At 58.0% G+C, this 15,002-nt stretch overlaps 1 protein-coding gene across 4 annotated transcripts; it reads left to right on the forward strand.

Moving 5' to 3' along the window:
- The first annotated feature begins 1,138 nt into the window (after nucleotides 1–1,138).
- GATD3 (glutamine amidotransferase class 1 domain containing 3) lies at nucleotides 1,139–14,266 on the forward strand. Of its 4 annotated transcripts, none has more exons than XM_023630266.2 (7): nucleotides 1,139–1,902; nucleotides 2,204–2,256; nucleotides 3,501–3,614; nucleotides 4,481–4,600; nucleotides 8,006–8,098; nucleotides 11,894–12,050; nucleotides 13,372–14,266. In XM_023630266.2, exons 1-7 carry the CDS (start codon nucleotides 1,429–1,431, stop codon nucleotides 13,498–13,500), a joined length of 1,140 nt encoding a protein of 379 aa, XP_023486034.2. In that variant the 5' UTR covers nucleotides 1,139–1,428; the 3' UTR covers nucleotides 13,501–14,266. The 4 variants fall into 4 exon arrangements, with proteins under 4 accessions (XP_023486034.2, XP_070108333.1, XP_070108332.1 ...); XM_070252232.1 differs by having other exon boundaries at nucleotides 1,652–1,902; nucleotides 2,204–2,384; XM_070252231.1 differs by having other exon boundaries at nucleotides 1,654–2,045.
- Nucleotides 14,267–15,002: the final 736 nt, after the last annotated feature.

Raw genomic sequence — 15,002 nt, forward strand, 5'->3', positions numbered from 1 at the left:
GACACGGGCAGACCTGGGTGCAGTATGTCCCAGATAGCCTGTGGGCATGGCTCAAAGGAAAAGGAAAGCCCTTCACAGCTGGCCTGGTGCCCACTGGAGGGGGCTGTCACCTGAGTCTGTTCACCCAGTGTGTGCTCAGGTCTCCAGTGTCACTGGGCGTTTGTTCCTGCTCGTCGTCTCCAAGCATAACTTAGGCTGGAAAACTCTCTAGCATTCCCTCCTCACCCCAGCTTTTTCTGTAACTTTCACGTGTGCAGGTGAAATGCAGCTGAGCAGAGGCCCCTGGAGGTGCAGCTGACGGAAGTGGGGCTCTGCAGGTGGGGTCCAGGAGCAGTGGTCGAGTGGCCAGTGTGGTCAAGGCCTGGCAGCAGCACTGGGAGGAAGCTTGGTAGAGAGGCGGGGTCTTGGCTCCCAGACTGACTGAATAGACTCTGTATGTTAGTGTTTGCTTCCTAAAAGAGAGCAGCTGACCTAGTGCATTTTAGCATCGTCCCCATGATCACCAGCTAGTGTTCTGGATGTGGCCCTGAGAAACAGTCCCTCAGGAGCCGTGAGAAGCCAGGATGCCAGTGGGAGTGCAGGGAGGATTGAGAACGGCTCTCCTGGGTCCAGAAGAAATTGGGTCCATCCATAGAAATGGAGGAGTCAGTGATGAAGGTTCAGGAATAAAGACAGTGAGACATTCCAAGCTTGTCTTTGGTTATAACTTTTACAATGCCCTATGTTTGTTATTCTAGTTTCCTAGGAGAATCTCCTTGCAGAGATCAACTGTAAAAGTCTTTAAAATAGGACAATTTGAATGTCAATAAGGACAGTGCTGGCCCTGGGTTGAAACATCCAATGTATCTGCCTGTTGCTCACCAGCTGCCTCCAAAGTGACCATTCAAATCCATTCAAATTACTTCAAAAACCTGTGTTGTTGGTTTGAAAAGTGGTAAATTAAGGGAAAGAATAAGGCATTTATCCAGTCGTTTCTATGTGAACCAGCTCCTGGATAACCACTAGGTATTTTTTGACCGGGAGAATTCCAACTAGCCCCTCAAGGCGTCAGAGTAGCCCCATTTTGCAATGATTTAGTGCCTCGGTACAGGTCACAAGGAGAGAGCAGACAGCACTACGGCTGTTCCTGCCCCACACTGACCCTGGAGGAGCCTCCGGAAGGAAATTGGAGGACAGGCAGTTTACCTCGCGGTGCAGCCCGCAAACCAAGAGGGACACTCTGGAGAAGGGGTAACATCAAGGGAAACAAAGAACAGGAGGTGGGGCCCTGCAGTGTGAAGACCTCATTTGGATCCCGATTCAAACACTAAGAAAAAAAGGACATTTATGAGAATTCGACATTTGAACGCTGGTCATTCGACACGGAGGAACCACTTTTAGGGATGACGATGACGCTGAAGTTGATTCTTAGTCTATTTTAGAGCAGCGATGCTCAGCCGCTGCTGCCCCGCGCCCGGCCCGGAGACACGGGACACCGGGCCCGGGCAGGGCAGCCGAGAGCCGGACACAAGGAGCGGGAGGGAGGCGGCGGGGCGGGCGAACCCCTCCGCCCGGGGTCGCGATCACCCTCTTCCGCGAGGACAGAGCCAAAGCTCCCCGGGACGACTGCGCAGGCGCGGCCCCGCCCCCGGCGCACTCGCGGGAGTGGAACGGGACGAGGCGACTGCGCAGGGGCGGCCGGCTGGGTTCCGTGCGTGGCTCCGTGGTCACGTGACCCTCCGACCCCCGCCGTCCCGCGCACCCATGGCGGCCGTCTGGGCCCTGATGGCACCCAGGCTGGCGGCGGCCTCCGCGCTCGCGCCGCTCCCCGGCCTGCGGCCGCTGCCCGCCAACACTCGGACGCCCTCCCCGCGCGCAGCCCTGCACGGCTCCGCGCCGCGCCCCGGGCCCAAGGTCGCGCTGGTGAGTGGACGCCGGCGGGCGGGGCGTGGGGGCGGGGCCGCCGCCCGAGGTCCGGCCCTCTCCCTCCCCCTCCCCCGGCCCGAGGTCCGGTCCTTTCACCCCCACCGTCCGACGTCGGAGACCCCCTCCTCTCCCCGCCCGAGGTTGGCCCCCTCCCCGCCTCCGAGGTCCGGTCCCCGCCCCAGGTCGGCGCCCTCCGCCCGAGGTCGGGTCCTCATCTGCCCCCGCCCCAGGTCGGACTTCTCCTCCCCGTCTCGGGGCCCCCTGTGCGCACCCCCAGTGACCGTCCGCCCCTCCGCAGGTGCTGTCGGGATGCGGAGTCTACGACGGCACGGAGCTCCACGAGGCCTCAGCGTAAGCCCCTCGGGACAGTCCTGGGGCGGGGGGCGCCTCTTCCTGAGCCCTTTGAAGAAACTTCCCCTTAGACAGGCAAAAATGACTGGTCAGGCCTCGGGACACAAAGGAAAAGTTTTATAGATCAGGTGTGTAAAATAGAGGAACGCATAAAACGAGCTTTGTAAACATGTCCTGTGGCGGTGTCCCCCAGGGATGACCACGTGCCCTCTGCCTTCTGGTGTTTCTCACACCCCGTGTTAACAATGGGCTCACGGAAATGGGTGCTGGTTTTGCTTGGCCCTCCAGCTGATCTCAGGGCAGCGCAGCGCCCTTGGCTGTCTGAGGACAGAGCGTCATTGATGTGACCCGGCAGCTGGTGCTGAGTAGTTTGTATCCTGTTTTTTTTATTTTTTGGAGAAAGGTTCCTGTGAGCAGGACCATTCTGGGCTGTCAGGTTTGGGATAAGTTGGGGGACAGTGAGGCACCCCTCCCACCCTCAAGCCTCCCGGGTACCCACAGGCGCCTGAGGCTGGTGGCTGTGCGTGGCCGCCGAGCCCGCCCCGTTGGGGTTGCCTGCCCCCGTGTCCTGGTGTTGGCGCCGGATGTGGAGTGAACTTTGGAGCCCGCGGCGCTGGGGGGGTGACCAGGAGAGTGTCCTGGTGGGGGCTGAGGAACGAGAGAGCTGAGGCAGCAACAGGGAGCCGGTGAACAGCTTGAAAACCTCTCAGGCCCGGGCAGGGAGGTTACTGGGAGCAGAGCCCCAGCACCAGGGTAGTCCTGGCTCTACCAGCTCATGAACCCCGTGCCGCCTCCGCCTCCTGCAGGGAGCCACGAGGGCCCTGCACCTGGGACGGGGTGGTGACGGAGCAGCCCTCAGGGAGCCCTGCACATCTCCCTGTCTCTCTCCCACCCCCGTGGTGGGAAAGCTGGCGGAGACCAGGAATGAACTTACTATCCTGACCGAAAGCCCCCTCAAACCTCAAGGCCCGTCAGTTGGCCTGTGGGAGGAAGAGCATCCAGAGCAGCCTGGGAATCCTGATAACCCGGCTGTGATACCAGCCGGGCCACCCTGCTCCGGACACCATCTTGTGAAGGGAGCTTGGAGACTAGCTGGTCTCCACAGGCTAGTTCAGTGACAGTGACTTTGAATTGTGGGCGTTTGAGTTGTTAGCAAGTGAACTGTAACTTTCTGTAAAGCAAGTAGATGAACGTAGGGGTTTGTACCTGGCTCTCAGCTAAAATGCTGTTGTCCTCCCGTGCAGGATACTGGTTCACCTGAGCCGTGGCGGTGCTGAGGTCCAGATCTTTGCTCCTGACGTCCCTCAGATGCACGTGATTGACCACACCAAGGGGCAGCCTGCTGAGAGTGAAACCAGGTGTGGGTCCACCCCTCTGGTCCTTGAGCGTGGACAAGGGGCAAGTTGACAGTCCTGGAGAACCTGCATGCGTAGGTTCTTCACCCTGGGTGGGAGCTGGATCTGTGTCTAAATGAACCATCTTCCTCCAGAGCAGTCGTCCTCAGGCCGTTCTGTAAATGCTGCGAGCCTAGGATGTTGTTAACTCTAGATGCCTGCCAAAACGTTGAAGGAAAATTCCCACCCAGCAAGGACCTCATACCTTCCTTCTAACTAAAGGAGTGCGTCTCATGGGCTTGGGTCGCCCACCTCGTTCCCCTCTTGCGGCCCCACATCTCTGAGCCAGCTCCCGGGCACATTTCTGTTCTGGAGGCATGTGCTGTCCTGGCCCTGCCCGGCCTGTGGCCCTTGGAGGCTGTGGTTCCAGCACCTTCCAGCTAGGTTTAGACAGAGAGAGGTGGGGCCTGCGGTTCCCCACTCAGGAGCCCCGTGGTTTCTTTTTCTGCCTGGGCCTTGGCCCTGAGCCCCACAGCCGAGGGTGGTAGCAACTTCTGCTGTGGCTCATCCTGGGGCTGCTTCGCTCTCCCCGAGCAGTAGTTTCTTACTGTCCCATCATCCATCAACTCCCCGCACTAAATGCTGTCTGCTTCAGACGCTCGGAGGGGCTTCCATCTTCCTGGTGGCCCCAGGCTCACACAGAAAGTGCCAGATAATTTGGCATTACTGTAACTGTGTCACATTTTCTAGGTATCGGCCTTAATGCACGTGTGAGCGCATGTCCCCGAGGCCGAGGGAACATGTCTGCTTGTCTTGTGATAGACTCCAGCCTGCCCCCTTTTCCTGGTTGCACACTGAACCTCTTTTCCGGCCTCTGTGTTCTTTGCCAGGAATGTTCTGACTGAGTCGGCAAGGATCGCCCGCGGCAAGATCACTGACCTGGCTAGACTCAGCGTGGCCAACCACGACGCCGCCATCTTCCCCGGAGGCTTTGGAGCCGCCAAAAACCTGTACGTGTTTGAGCTCTGGGGTCTTCTGCTTTTCACCTGGAGCGGTCGATGGGGATGAGGTGGTGATGTGAACGGCTCTTGGGGGCCTTAGGGTCCAGGCAATGCACAGAGCTGCTCTGTGATGGGGACTGCTGTAGGGTGAGGCTGGGTAGTGTTTGAGCAAGCTGTGGGTTTTCCTCTCCCTGCTCCTTTCTGAGCCCTCAGGGACCTGGCCACCTTTGAGGGCTTGGGCTCCCTCCCATCTGACAAGGGTGCTCACAGGTCTCGTCACTCAGAACTCGTCTCCCTGTTGGTGGTCCTCAGACACCAGCTCTCCTGTGGGCCTCGCAGCACGGAAACCTGCTTTCCCGCTCAGGCCCTTTGGGCGACGGTCCTGGGTGGAGGAAGGGAGCCCTTTCTCGCTTTGCCCTCTGGGTTGTTGCCACGGTAACTGGACCACAAGTTTGCAAGACCGTCATGGTATAGCTGTGACGTTGTTTGGGTTTCAGGTTCTCTTTCTGTTCCCTTCTTTCTTCTGTCTCTGGTTTCACGGAATGCCTGCCTGTCCCGGCACATCCCTCAAGGTGGGCCTGGGGCTGCTGCTCCAGTGATGGAGGGTCCCCGCACAGCCATCAGGTGCGGGAAGATGGGAGGTGGCTGCGCCAGTAGTTTGGGGGCGTTAAACAGGCGATGTACTGTGCGTAACAGCCGGGACTACATGTGTTTTGGTGGAAACACAATAGATCAGCAAATCAGGCCCTAAACCAAGCATTTTCCTGTGTCAAGGATAAGAACATTTCTCTGTCCCAGGTCCAGGGGCCTCTGGGGAAAGGTGTCTGGCTGTGCCGACAGGCAGCCAGCCCCTGGGGCTTGCCTTCCCGCTGCCTGGGCCATTCTGGGGTTCTGCAGCCTCAGCTGACCGGGCCCCAGTAGTCTGCCTGCTCGCTCCTCTGCTGGAAACTCTGGTCAGAAGGGGGTGGGCCGGGGTTCAAGGCCAATACCTCGGATCTTCTCGCCTTCTGCCCACCCTCTGCTGTGCCCACCGCCTCCTCAGGGCATCACTCCGAGAATCCCTGCTCTTCCTTCGTTTCCCCCCTGCGCCCCTGTTCACTCTCAGACTCTGAGTGGGTGCTGGTGCCCGCCTGCTTTCCTCCCGCCTGGTTCTCCAGTCTCACACCATCCCGTTTCCCTCCTCGCTGAGCTGTCCGTGTCTCTTTTCTGAGGTTTCCAGTATCCACTGCTTCCTAACCCCGATGGGTCCCGTTCTCCCCCCAGCTCTGAGTTCCCTGAGTGCTGTCTTCATGCCCTGGGAACTGCCCGCTGGGCTCGTTCTTCCCAGCTGCTCCTTCCCGGAGCTGCCTCCCTCCTGCACCCCGTCCCCAGGAGTTTCATCTGCACGTGGCTCAGCTGTCCCCACGTCCGCACCGTGGATCTCCACCTTTCTGACCCGCATTTCCAGCTGCCTGCCTGAGTGGTTGGACCCACTTGTTGCTGTTTAAAGCTGCATCCCCCAACCTGTGCTCAGCTTCCGTCAGGCTCTTGTTCTCTGGACCCCTCGTGTTCAGGGGAGGCGGTGGGTGGGGTTCAGGCCAGATGCCTGGGATCCTGTGCTCACCGTCCTCAGTTCCTGTGCTCCACCTGGCTCAGTCAGCTGGCCGGCTGATCATCGGCCTTCCACCTGCAGCAGCCCGGCAACCTCCTGGCTGGCTGTGTGGGCGCCCTGCCCCCAAAGTAAGGGGCAGAGGCTGTTGCATTCCCTGAAGTCTGACTCTACTCACAGGCCTCGCGTGTTCTGACACCTCGAGGCTCTCTCCACCTGCGGATGTCAGAACACCTCCTTTTGCCAGATTCCCACCCGGTTTCCCAGCCCCTTGAAATGGTGCCCATGCTCCTTTCTCTTGCTGGAAGCACTGTCCCTGCCTCACGTCCACTCCTCCCGAAAACCAGCCTGTCAAGTGATTTCCCCACCTCACCATCTTCACAAGTCTCCAGACAGGCGATGCAGAGAGCGGTCTGTGTTGGCTGTTCTGTGACTTCCAACAGGACCAGGCATGCTTTCTCAGAAGGACGAGCCAGGTTCAGAAGCCATTGCCCCTTACCTCTGATGCTTGGTACTCGAGGGCAGTTTGAGATTTGTTGGGGTCGTGTCCCGGCAAGGCTGACCGCCCGCCCTTGGTTGACTCAGAAGCGCAGACGTGGGCTGTGCAGGGTTATTGGTTGTTTGGCTTGGTGTTCGAGGAAGCGGTGGGCCTTGGCTCAGTGCACGTGTGAGCTCGTGCTCCCTGGGGAAAGCTGGGCTTCTGGTCACTGGCCCCATTCTTTCTCACCTTTCCAGAAGGAAGGCCAGCTCCCACGTCAGCGGTCTGTGTGGTGGCTGCTTTGGTTGTTCAGGGAGCAGGCGAGTTCACTTCTTCCTGCTTGGGGCTCTGGCTCCTCTCAGGCACTGTTACCAGCTTCTGCACGTATTTCCCGAGAGATCTGTATATCTGGTTAAGATCTCACCAGTGAGCAGCCTCTCAGCTCACTGTTGTGCAGTCTATATTTCCGCTCAGCAGCGTGGCTTGGTGCTGGTCCGTTAATTGTCCGACAGCTGCCCCACAGATCCCATTGGGTAGACAACCCAAGCCTGCTGGACGTGCGTGATTGCCAGTCCTCTTTTTTGTCTTAATAGCTTTTTGGAGGTGTAATTGACATACACACCTTTAAAATGTAAAATTCAATAAGTTTTGATGTGTGCGTGCACCCCAAGAAACCGTCACCACGTTAGGATAGCAAACATCCGTCTCCCCCAAGAGTTTTCTAGTCCTTTGTGTGTGATACTGCAGACGTCCTAGGATTGAGGAGTCGAACACATAAACAGAATAGAAGAAAGCCCGGAAGTGAGGCTCTCGGGAAAGGGGGGGTGTCTTTTGAAGTTTGATGGGTCTCACCACATTGCCTTCCAGAGCGATGTACGGGCGCGTGCCCGCCAGTGGTGGGAGGGGCCGTAGAGACTCCTCAGCTGCCCTTGTCTGGTGAAGAAGCAGCTGTCCGATGTGCTTCGCCTTTCTTTTCCTTGTTAGTGAAGTGCAGCATCTGTTGCTGGTTTTAGGCCAGTCGGATGTCGGCTGTTTCTCGTTTACCAAGCGGACTTCCGAGCGCCCTGGGGGCCTGGCTTGGCTTTGCTCTGGTGTCTGTGCTCCACTGTGCCTCTGTTGTCCTCCCTCCTGCTGGTTCCCGTGCTTCTTTCTGTTTTAAAAAGCAGAAAAAAAGTGTATGTGTACGTATATACAATTATGTGAAAAGCCATGTGCACACACATTAGTGACTGATTTCAGGGACTGTGGAGTTAACGGACCCACGTGTAAGCCTCGGGTGGGGTTGGAGGCTCCCCAGGCCGGGGGCCACCCAGCCGCAAGATCTGAGGATGCCTCCTCTCTCTGGTAGGAGCACGTTCGCCATAGACGGGAAGGACTGCAAGGTCAACAAAGACGTCGAGCGTGTCCTGAAGGAGTTCCACGAGGCCGGGAAGCCCATCGGGTACGTACCGCCAAAGCGGGCCTGGCAGGACGTGGGGCCTCCACTTGGGGCCCGGTGACGGCTGGCCTGGGTCTGAGACTGGGCTGTGGAGGGAGGGCGGCGGCTGGAGCCTGCGGCCCGGGGCTCACAGCCAGGAGCTCCCGTTGAGCCGTGTGGGCTTGGGAACTCTCAGCCCTTTCGTCACTTTCGTCGCTTTCGCCAAGGGGGTTTCATGTGATCTCACAGGTGCCTTCCAGCTCTGAAAGTTCTCTGGTCACTTTTATTTCTTCTGACGACTTAGCAGGAAGGAGAGGGGATGATTCTTTCAGCTTCTGGAAGGTTCCCTAGTCTGTGCTTCCCTGACCCCCAGCCTTTACTGGCGCCTCTTCCCCTCGCCTGGCCTTGCCTTCCCATGCCTGCTCAGAGCAGCCCCGTAGTTACCACTCAGATTTCTATTCTCCGTCACTGTCGTGAGCACCCTTCCTGACGCCTTGTCACTTGGCTGCCCTTCTGGAGGTACACACTGATCGCAGGTCATGGCCCAAGGACTGGGTCCTGAGGCCAGCCACACACGAGCGTCCTTGTCCTCCTCTGCACGACCAAACTCACACCGTGGCACAGCCTTTGCTCACGCCACAGCCTGCAGTCCTCGGTCCTGGCAGGTGGGCGAGGCCAGCCGTCACCTGCAGCCAGGAGAGGCTCTCAGAGATGTGGGGTGGAGACCCCCTCATCAGGCCTGATCTCGTCGGACTTGTGTTTCCACAAATACCCCGGCAGTCGCTCCTCCGTCCTGCTCCAGTGCAGTGTGCTGTTTGTCCACATGTACTCCACACCGCAGCGCGTGGACCACGTGGCTTTGGAGTCTGTTGCTGGTTGGAGAAGGCCTCTCAGGAGCACAGCAGTGCACAGACAACTAAAAACTAAAAACTAAATTCACCAATACACAATCTCGAGGCCACTTCCAATCTCCATCAGATATGCTTGCTACCATATTGTTGGCAAACCGAAAGAGAACAATATTCTGTTAGAACCCTCTGAGCTACAGAGGCTCAAAAGGGCAGTCCCCACTGAAGGCCAGCGTCCTTCCCAGACCCTGTGGTCACTTGCCTGAGGCTCTGCCCAGTCATCACCCAGGGAGCCCCAGATCATGAGCGGCGCCAGCCTTGGGTCCATAGCCCGGGCGCACGTCTGCATGCACAGCATCTCCCTCCATCCTCCCAGAGTTGGACCTGCTCGGAAGAGACGGTACCTTCCTCAGAAGAGAGGAAGCATGGAGAGTGGGCGATGCCGATACTGCGTGGCCGCTTTCCTCCCAGGACACTGTCATTGGAGCAGCACCTGTTTACGTGGGCGAGCGCCCAGGGAGGAGCCTGGCGCCCTTTCTTTGTGACCAACTCAGAAGTACAATACATAGGACAGAAGCTGAGCAGACTGGCCACTTTCCTGCGGGCGTTCTGCCTATTTGTATAAACAGACGTCTCAGCTGAGTGCACTCGAGAGGAAGCAAGGCCAGTGTTGTCCCCTGCTAACCGTGGGGCGTGGAGGCTGGGCGGGGATGGCGACTACTCTTATCAGTCGCCTTGTCATTGCTGGAGGCTCACTTCAGTCCCTCCCACAGCAGTTTCTTTAGTGTTGTCCTGGCCACGGATGAAATGCCCTTTTCAGGCAGTGCGCCTCGCGTCCCCCTTCCCAGCAGTCCCGTGACTTCTCAGCCTTCTCGTCAGAAGCACAGATGGGCGATGGGGGTTCCGCCAGCTTTGCTGCCTTGCTCGTGTGTCCCCTGACTTCAGCACAGGAGTGCTGCAGGCCAGGGCTCTGTCAGGAGTGCGCTGTCGGCCAGCGTCACCGTCCGCAGCTTGAGACCACAGCCAGCGTCCACAGCACGAACAGCCTGACTCGAGGGCTCATGGCCGCAGCGTTTGTTTCTGGGCATCCTGCACTGGGCTTCCAGTGCCTCTGAGTCTACTGACGCGGGACACTCCCAACATCGGTTCAGGTGGCTGCTTACCTATCAGTGGCTAAGGGAAATTGTGTCTCCTGGGTTTCTAATCAAAAGTTGTTTCGATTGTCGTGACATTTAAACAAGTTTGTAAATACGTTTTTAACGATATTTTGTTACACCAGCCTCAAGATGGGGCCTTGCATGTCAGCACAAGTAGGAGTGGTCCTCGCTGTCCAAAATAGACCATTCCTGCAAAACCTTTCAGAAGCCAAAACAGTGTAAAGCGAAGAAGCAATTCCCACTAATTTACGTGGGAAAAGTTTTTGACTGTTCCTAGACCCAAAAAATAATCTGAATCATGCAAATAATACACAAAACCTAGAATACCAGTAACAGGCAGTGAAAGTGGGAATGAAGTGCTAAGCATACAGCTCATAGGAAGTAGAAGTTACGTGTGAATGGTGCAGTTTCACATACGAGAACCCAGGAGGCAGCGAGCGCCCTGGAAGGCTGAGCAGTCTGGGGTGATGGTGGGTGGCAGGCTGAGTCCTGGGAGGTGGGGTGGTGGGAGGTACAGGAGACTGCGGTGGAGGAGAAATAAGAGGGTCACCTCTTAACATCTCATCATCAGCCGTCCGTCAGGGCAGGCAGGTCAGTAACCACCACCCCTTCTGCACCTGCCGCTGTGGCAAGCATCTCGGCTCCCGTCTGCTGTGGCTCCTGGGCAGGGCGTGAAATACTGCGTGTGCTGACTGCTCAGCCTCCCTACCGGCCCAGTGCAAAACAAAGGCTGACTGCCGTCTTCGCTTTTCACCTTTTTTCATAAAAGTGTGAAAACCTTCTTTGGATTTCTTTCATTTGGCCGCAGCGGGCACTGATGTGGGGCTTTTGTCAAAGTAAAGTGGCATGAAATGGACTCTGGGATAGTGGGGGAAGCCTATAGGTGCTGTTAAAGACAGGGAGAAGAGGGTTATGAAAGGGAGGGGGCTGGGGTGCGTGGAGCCCAGGTGAGGAGAGGGCAGTCCTTGATGGAGCCACACGATGGGTCGCCTGGCCTGGAGCTGCTGTGGCAGTTGACACATGTTCTCACGCCGGGCATTCTGCAGCACCCGGCGCCTGGACGCCTCAGTGTCGACTGAAGCAACGGGCTCAGGCACCATTGGGTGGGAGCGCCTCCTGGTGAAGAGCAGAACCTCTTGGGAGCCCCGAGGGCAGGCACTGTGATGGCCTGGTGTGTGCACCCAAGAGTGACCGTGAAGCTCAGGTGCTGCTGGCACAGGCTGCTCGTGGGTGTGTAGTAGGGTTGGTGCTCTGCTGAGAGGGTCCTCAGCTCCCTCGGGGCCAGGCATCCACCTACCTCTGCACCGACAGGTCAGCCGAGGCTGCTGGTTGAACTGTGTCCCCTGGCTCCTTGTGTCCCCTTTGGAGGAGGGGGTCTGGTTACAGCCAGTCAGTACAGCTGTGGTTATTTGTTGCCGTGTGAGAAGCCACCCCCAAAACTCAGGCCTAAGACAGCTGCCACCATCTGCTGCCTCCTCTGCGAGTCGACCTCTGCATCCCCACACACCACATCCGGTGGCTTGTCCTTGTCTGGCAGCTGGTGCCCGGAGGCTCCAGACGTCGGGGAGCAAGCTGAGGACCAAGTCACGATGTGGCTCTCCCACGCTCCATCGGTCAGAGCCGCCATGGGTCCAGGGGGCAGGCTCACCTCTCAGAGCTGGCAGTGGCTCTGCTGCGGTGCCCTCCACCCCCACGACTGCTGGCGTTGGTGCTTGTTTTCAAGGTTACTTAGGTTCTTTAGGCTGCCTCGTAGCACCCCCCGGCCTGGCATCCACACGCACGGTCCTGAGCTGACCTTGTCCTTCACCTTTCAGCTTGTGCTGCATTGCTCCTGTCCTTGCAGCCAGAGTGCTCCGCGGCGTTGAGGTCACCGTGGGCCATGAGCAGGAGGAAGGCGGCAAGTGGCCATACGCCGGCACCGCGGAGGCCATCAAAGCCCTGGGCGCCAAGCACTGCGTGAAGGGAGTGACCATATCCTTTCTGGCGGTGGGGGACAGTGCGTGGTGCTGGGTCCCCCTCCTCTGGTCCTTTGGGGCTGTCTTGGGCAGCAGCCTCTTCAACCAGTCACTGCCCTGCTGGGGCACCGGCCTGCTGGGGCCTGGTGCCCAGCGCTGAGAGGTCTCTGCCTGTGCTGTGGCCATGTTTCCGGGCCCGTCCAGTGGGCACATGCTGCCCTCGGCTCAGCCCGGCTCCCTGGTGGGGCAAGGAGATAGAGGCTGGAGGGCCGGGGAGCTGCCTGCTCTTGGAGGGAGAGAGCGAGGGCCCAAGGCAGGGTGGAGGCTAGGGGAAGGGATGTGGGTGGGGGCGCTTCCCGGCTTTATTCTTATTTTGGTGGAAGCTTCCCGGGCAGAGGGGATGGGTGTCAATCCCAGACAGCCTCATTGCCCCTGTTCCTCCTGCGAGTGAGTCCTCTGCATGCTGAGATGATGGACTGAGGATGCGGAAGGGAGCTGCTGGCAGAGCTCTGCAGGCGTGCAGAACCTCAGGCCACAGGCTGACTGTGTCCTGGGTCTACATCTGGACCCAGAGAATCTGCACGTGGGCCCAAGTCAGGAACAGAACAGCTGTGTCCTCGAAGGTGCCCGAGACAGCTTTGGGTGCCTGTCTTGGAGGTTGTGTCTGTGTCAAAGGTGGCTTTCTCTCTTCGGAGTGTCTCTATTTGCAGGTGGTTTCAGGTGTCAATTTTCCACCTCCCTTCAGAGCAGAGTGGCTAGCAGACCTGGCGGTTGGTTGGCATGGGGTTGGCCCTGGGGCCTTTGGCATAGGTCCAAGGACACACATGTTGGTTAGGGTGGAGGCAGGGTAGGGGTCAGGCCGTGCATTGTGTGGAGCATGGATCCCAGGTTGAGTTGGCCTCTGTGGCTCCTCTATGGTGGGAGCGGGCACTCGACAGTGTCTCAGTTTCTTGATCTGAAAAATGGAGGTGCTGCTGCCGCCTTCACGGCTGTCGTGGGGTCCCAGGTCTGTGTTGGTCTCGTGTGGCCTGATGGTGTAAAGCGTGTTATGAAGCCAGTGCTCTCGTTGCTGAGATTGCGAGCGTTTTTCCTTTTGAGAACACGCTGATCGGGAACTCGTTCCACGTTCTTCGGTTAAGTAGTGCAGACAGTGCGGAAGGCGGGGCCCTGTCGGCAGAGGTTGCTCCAGGAGGGTTCCCCACGTTTCACATATGTTGAGGAGGAGCGTGGCATGCGCCCCTGAGGGCGGCCTGGCAGCAGCGGCCAGGGTGGATGCTTTATGCCTAAGGTTCTCTCTCGTCCTTGCTGGGTGACGTTTTTCCGTAACTTCTGTGCACGAAGCTCACGTCGACCAGAAAAACAAGGTGGTCACGACCCCAGCCTTCATGTGCGAGACCGCGCTCCATCACATCCACGATGGGATTGGGGCCATGGTGAAGAAGGTGCTGGAACTCACCCGAAAGTGATGCTGCTCAGTGCCGTGGCCTCAGCCTCGTCCACCAGGTGGAGCTGGTGGCCTGCTTTCCTGTCCAGCTTGGACTATGATAGCAATTTATTTTTGTGCTTAGGTTGATAGTTATTTTCTGCCTGAAGAGGGAGCGTGCGACATACTTGGGGTCAGGGGTAGAGGATGTGAGACGTTTCGCCCTCCACTGGGCTTCCCTTCCTTCCATGCGGAGGAAGGAGCAAAGCGTGCACCCAGTGGCTGCTGGAGTTTGCCTGTGTGACCTGAAGATTTCAGTCAAGGCAGCTTTCTTGGGGAGAATCGGGTAGACAGATCCTTCTGCAGTCTTAGCTTGGCTTGCTTCAGAGTGCTCAGTGTTCAGAAGGGAAATTTCTTAAATGTGCAAATCTCGTATTCAGGAAAGCACAGCGCCATGCTTGTGGCTAATTGAAGATTCTCCAGTGTGGAGTAAATGAGTGCTGATTAACTGAACGGTGAGGGGGTTTCCGTAGCAGACAGTCCCTTTGGCCAGGGAGGATGAGCTCCTTGCCAAAAGGACACTTCTCACAGCTGCGTTCCAGGCCTTCTGAAACCAGCAAGTGAGGACTATGAATGAAGCTTCTTAAATTAGTCTCAGTTCTCTTAATTTTCAGGAAGAAAGGGAAGTTGCAGATACTTAGCCCGCGTGGTTGCCCTGCGGGCTTGTGACGTCAGGCTGGTCCCAGGCCGTGCACAGCAGCTGATGTAGATGTGTGAGGAAGGGCAATAAAGTATGTTCACCTCTGTGAGCGTGGCTTCTGTTCTGGGTGGCAGCCCCGGGGCGTTTGTGGGCCTCACCCCTTGTGGCCCTTTCCCCTCCGTCTGTCTGCTCTGACCCTGGAGGTGCCTTGGACACGCCGCAGTGTTTGCGCCCCCTTTAGTTTTGAGAAAGCTGCTTGGTGTCACAGCCAGGCTGTTTAGTTTGATCCAGTTTGCACTGAGCTGTGGGGTGCTGTCCTGGGAATGGGGCGTAGACACAGGTCACCCCACTCTCCCTCTCTCCCCACCCCTCTGCCCTGTGAGTGAAATGATGGACGTGCGGTCTTCCAGGGCCTGTGGGAGTGCGGGGAGGGCAGGCCTGCTGGTACAGGGCTTCCCAGGCCCCTCTGGCTCGCCTGGTGGCTGTGTCAGCCGGCCTCAGGCGTTTCTGGTTCTTCCTCCACGGGGACTCTGTTCTCTGGTGGCCTGTCTTTCTCCCACTGCGGCTGGGCCTCACAGGGTGAGGGCCCCCTCAGCACACCTGCAGGCACCAGCCACGCTGGCCAGGGTTGTCCTTACCCCATGCAGCCAAAGGTCGCCTCACAGGGCCCATCAGAGGTCAGGCAACCCAGGTTAACGTCCCCTTCCTAAGAAACTTGTTGATTAAAGTGCTTTTTACATGTGTGTGCACCTGTGTGTGCATGTATGGAAGCGTGCACAAAGCACGAGTGTGCACCTCGTTGAGTTTTCACCGTGAGCACACCTGTGGAGGCCCTGCTCGGAGCC

This window comes from Equus caballus, chromosome 26 (assembly GCF_041296265.1).
Source record: "Equus caballus isolate H_3958 breed thoroughbred chromosome 26, TB-T2T, whole genome shotgun sequence".
Taxonomy (NCBI): domain Eukaryota; kingdom Metazoa; phylum Chordata; class Mammalia; order Perissodactyla; family Equidae; genus Equus; species Equus caballus.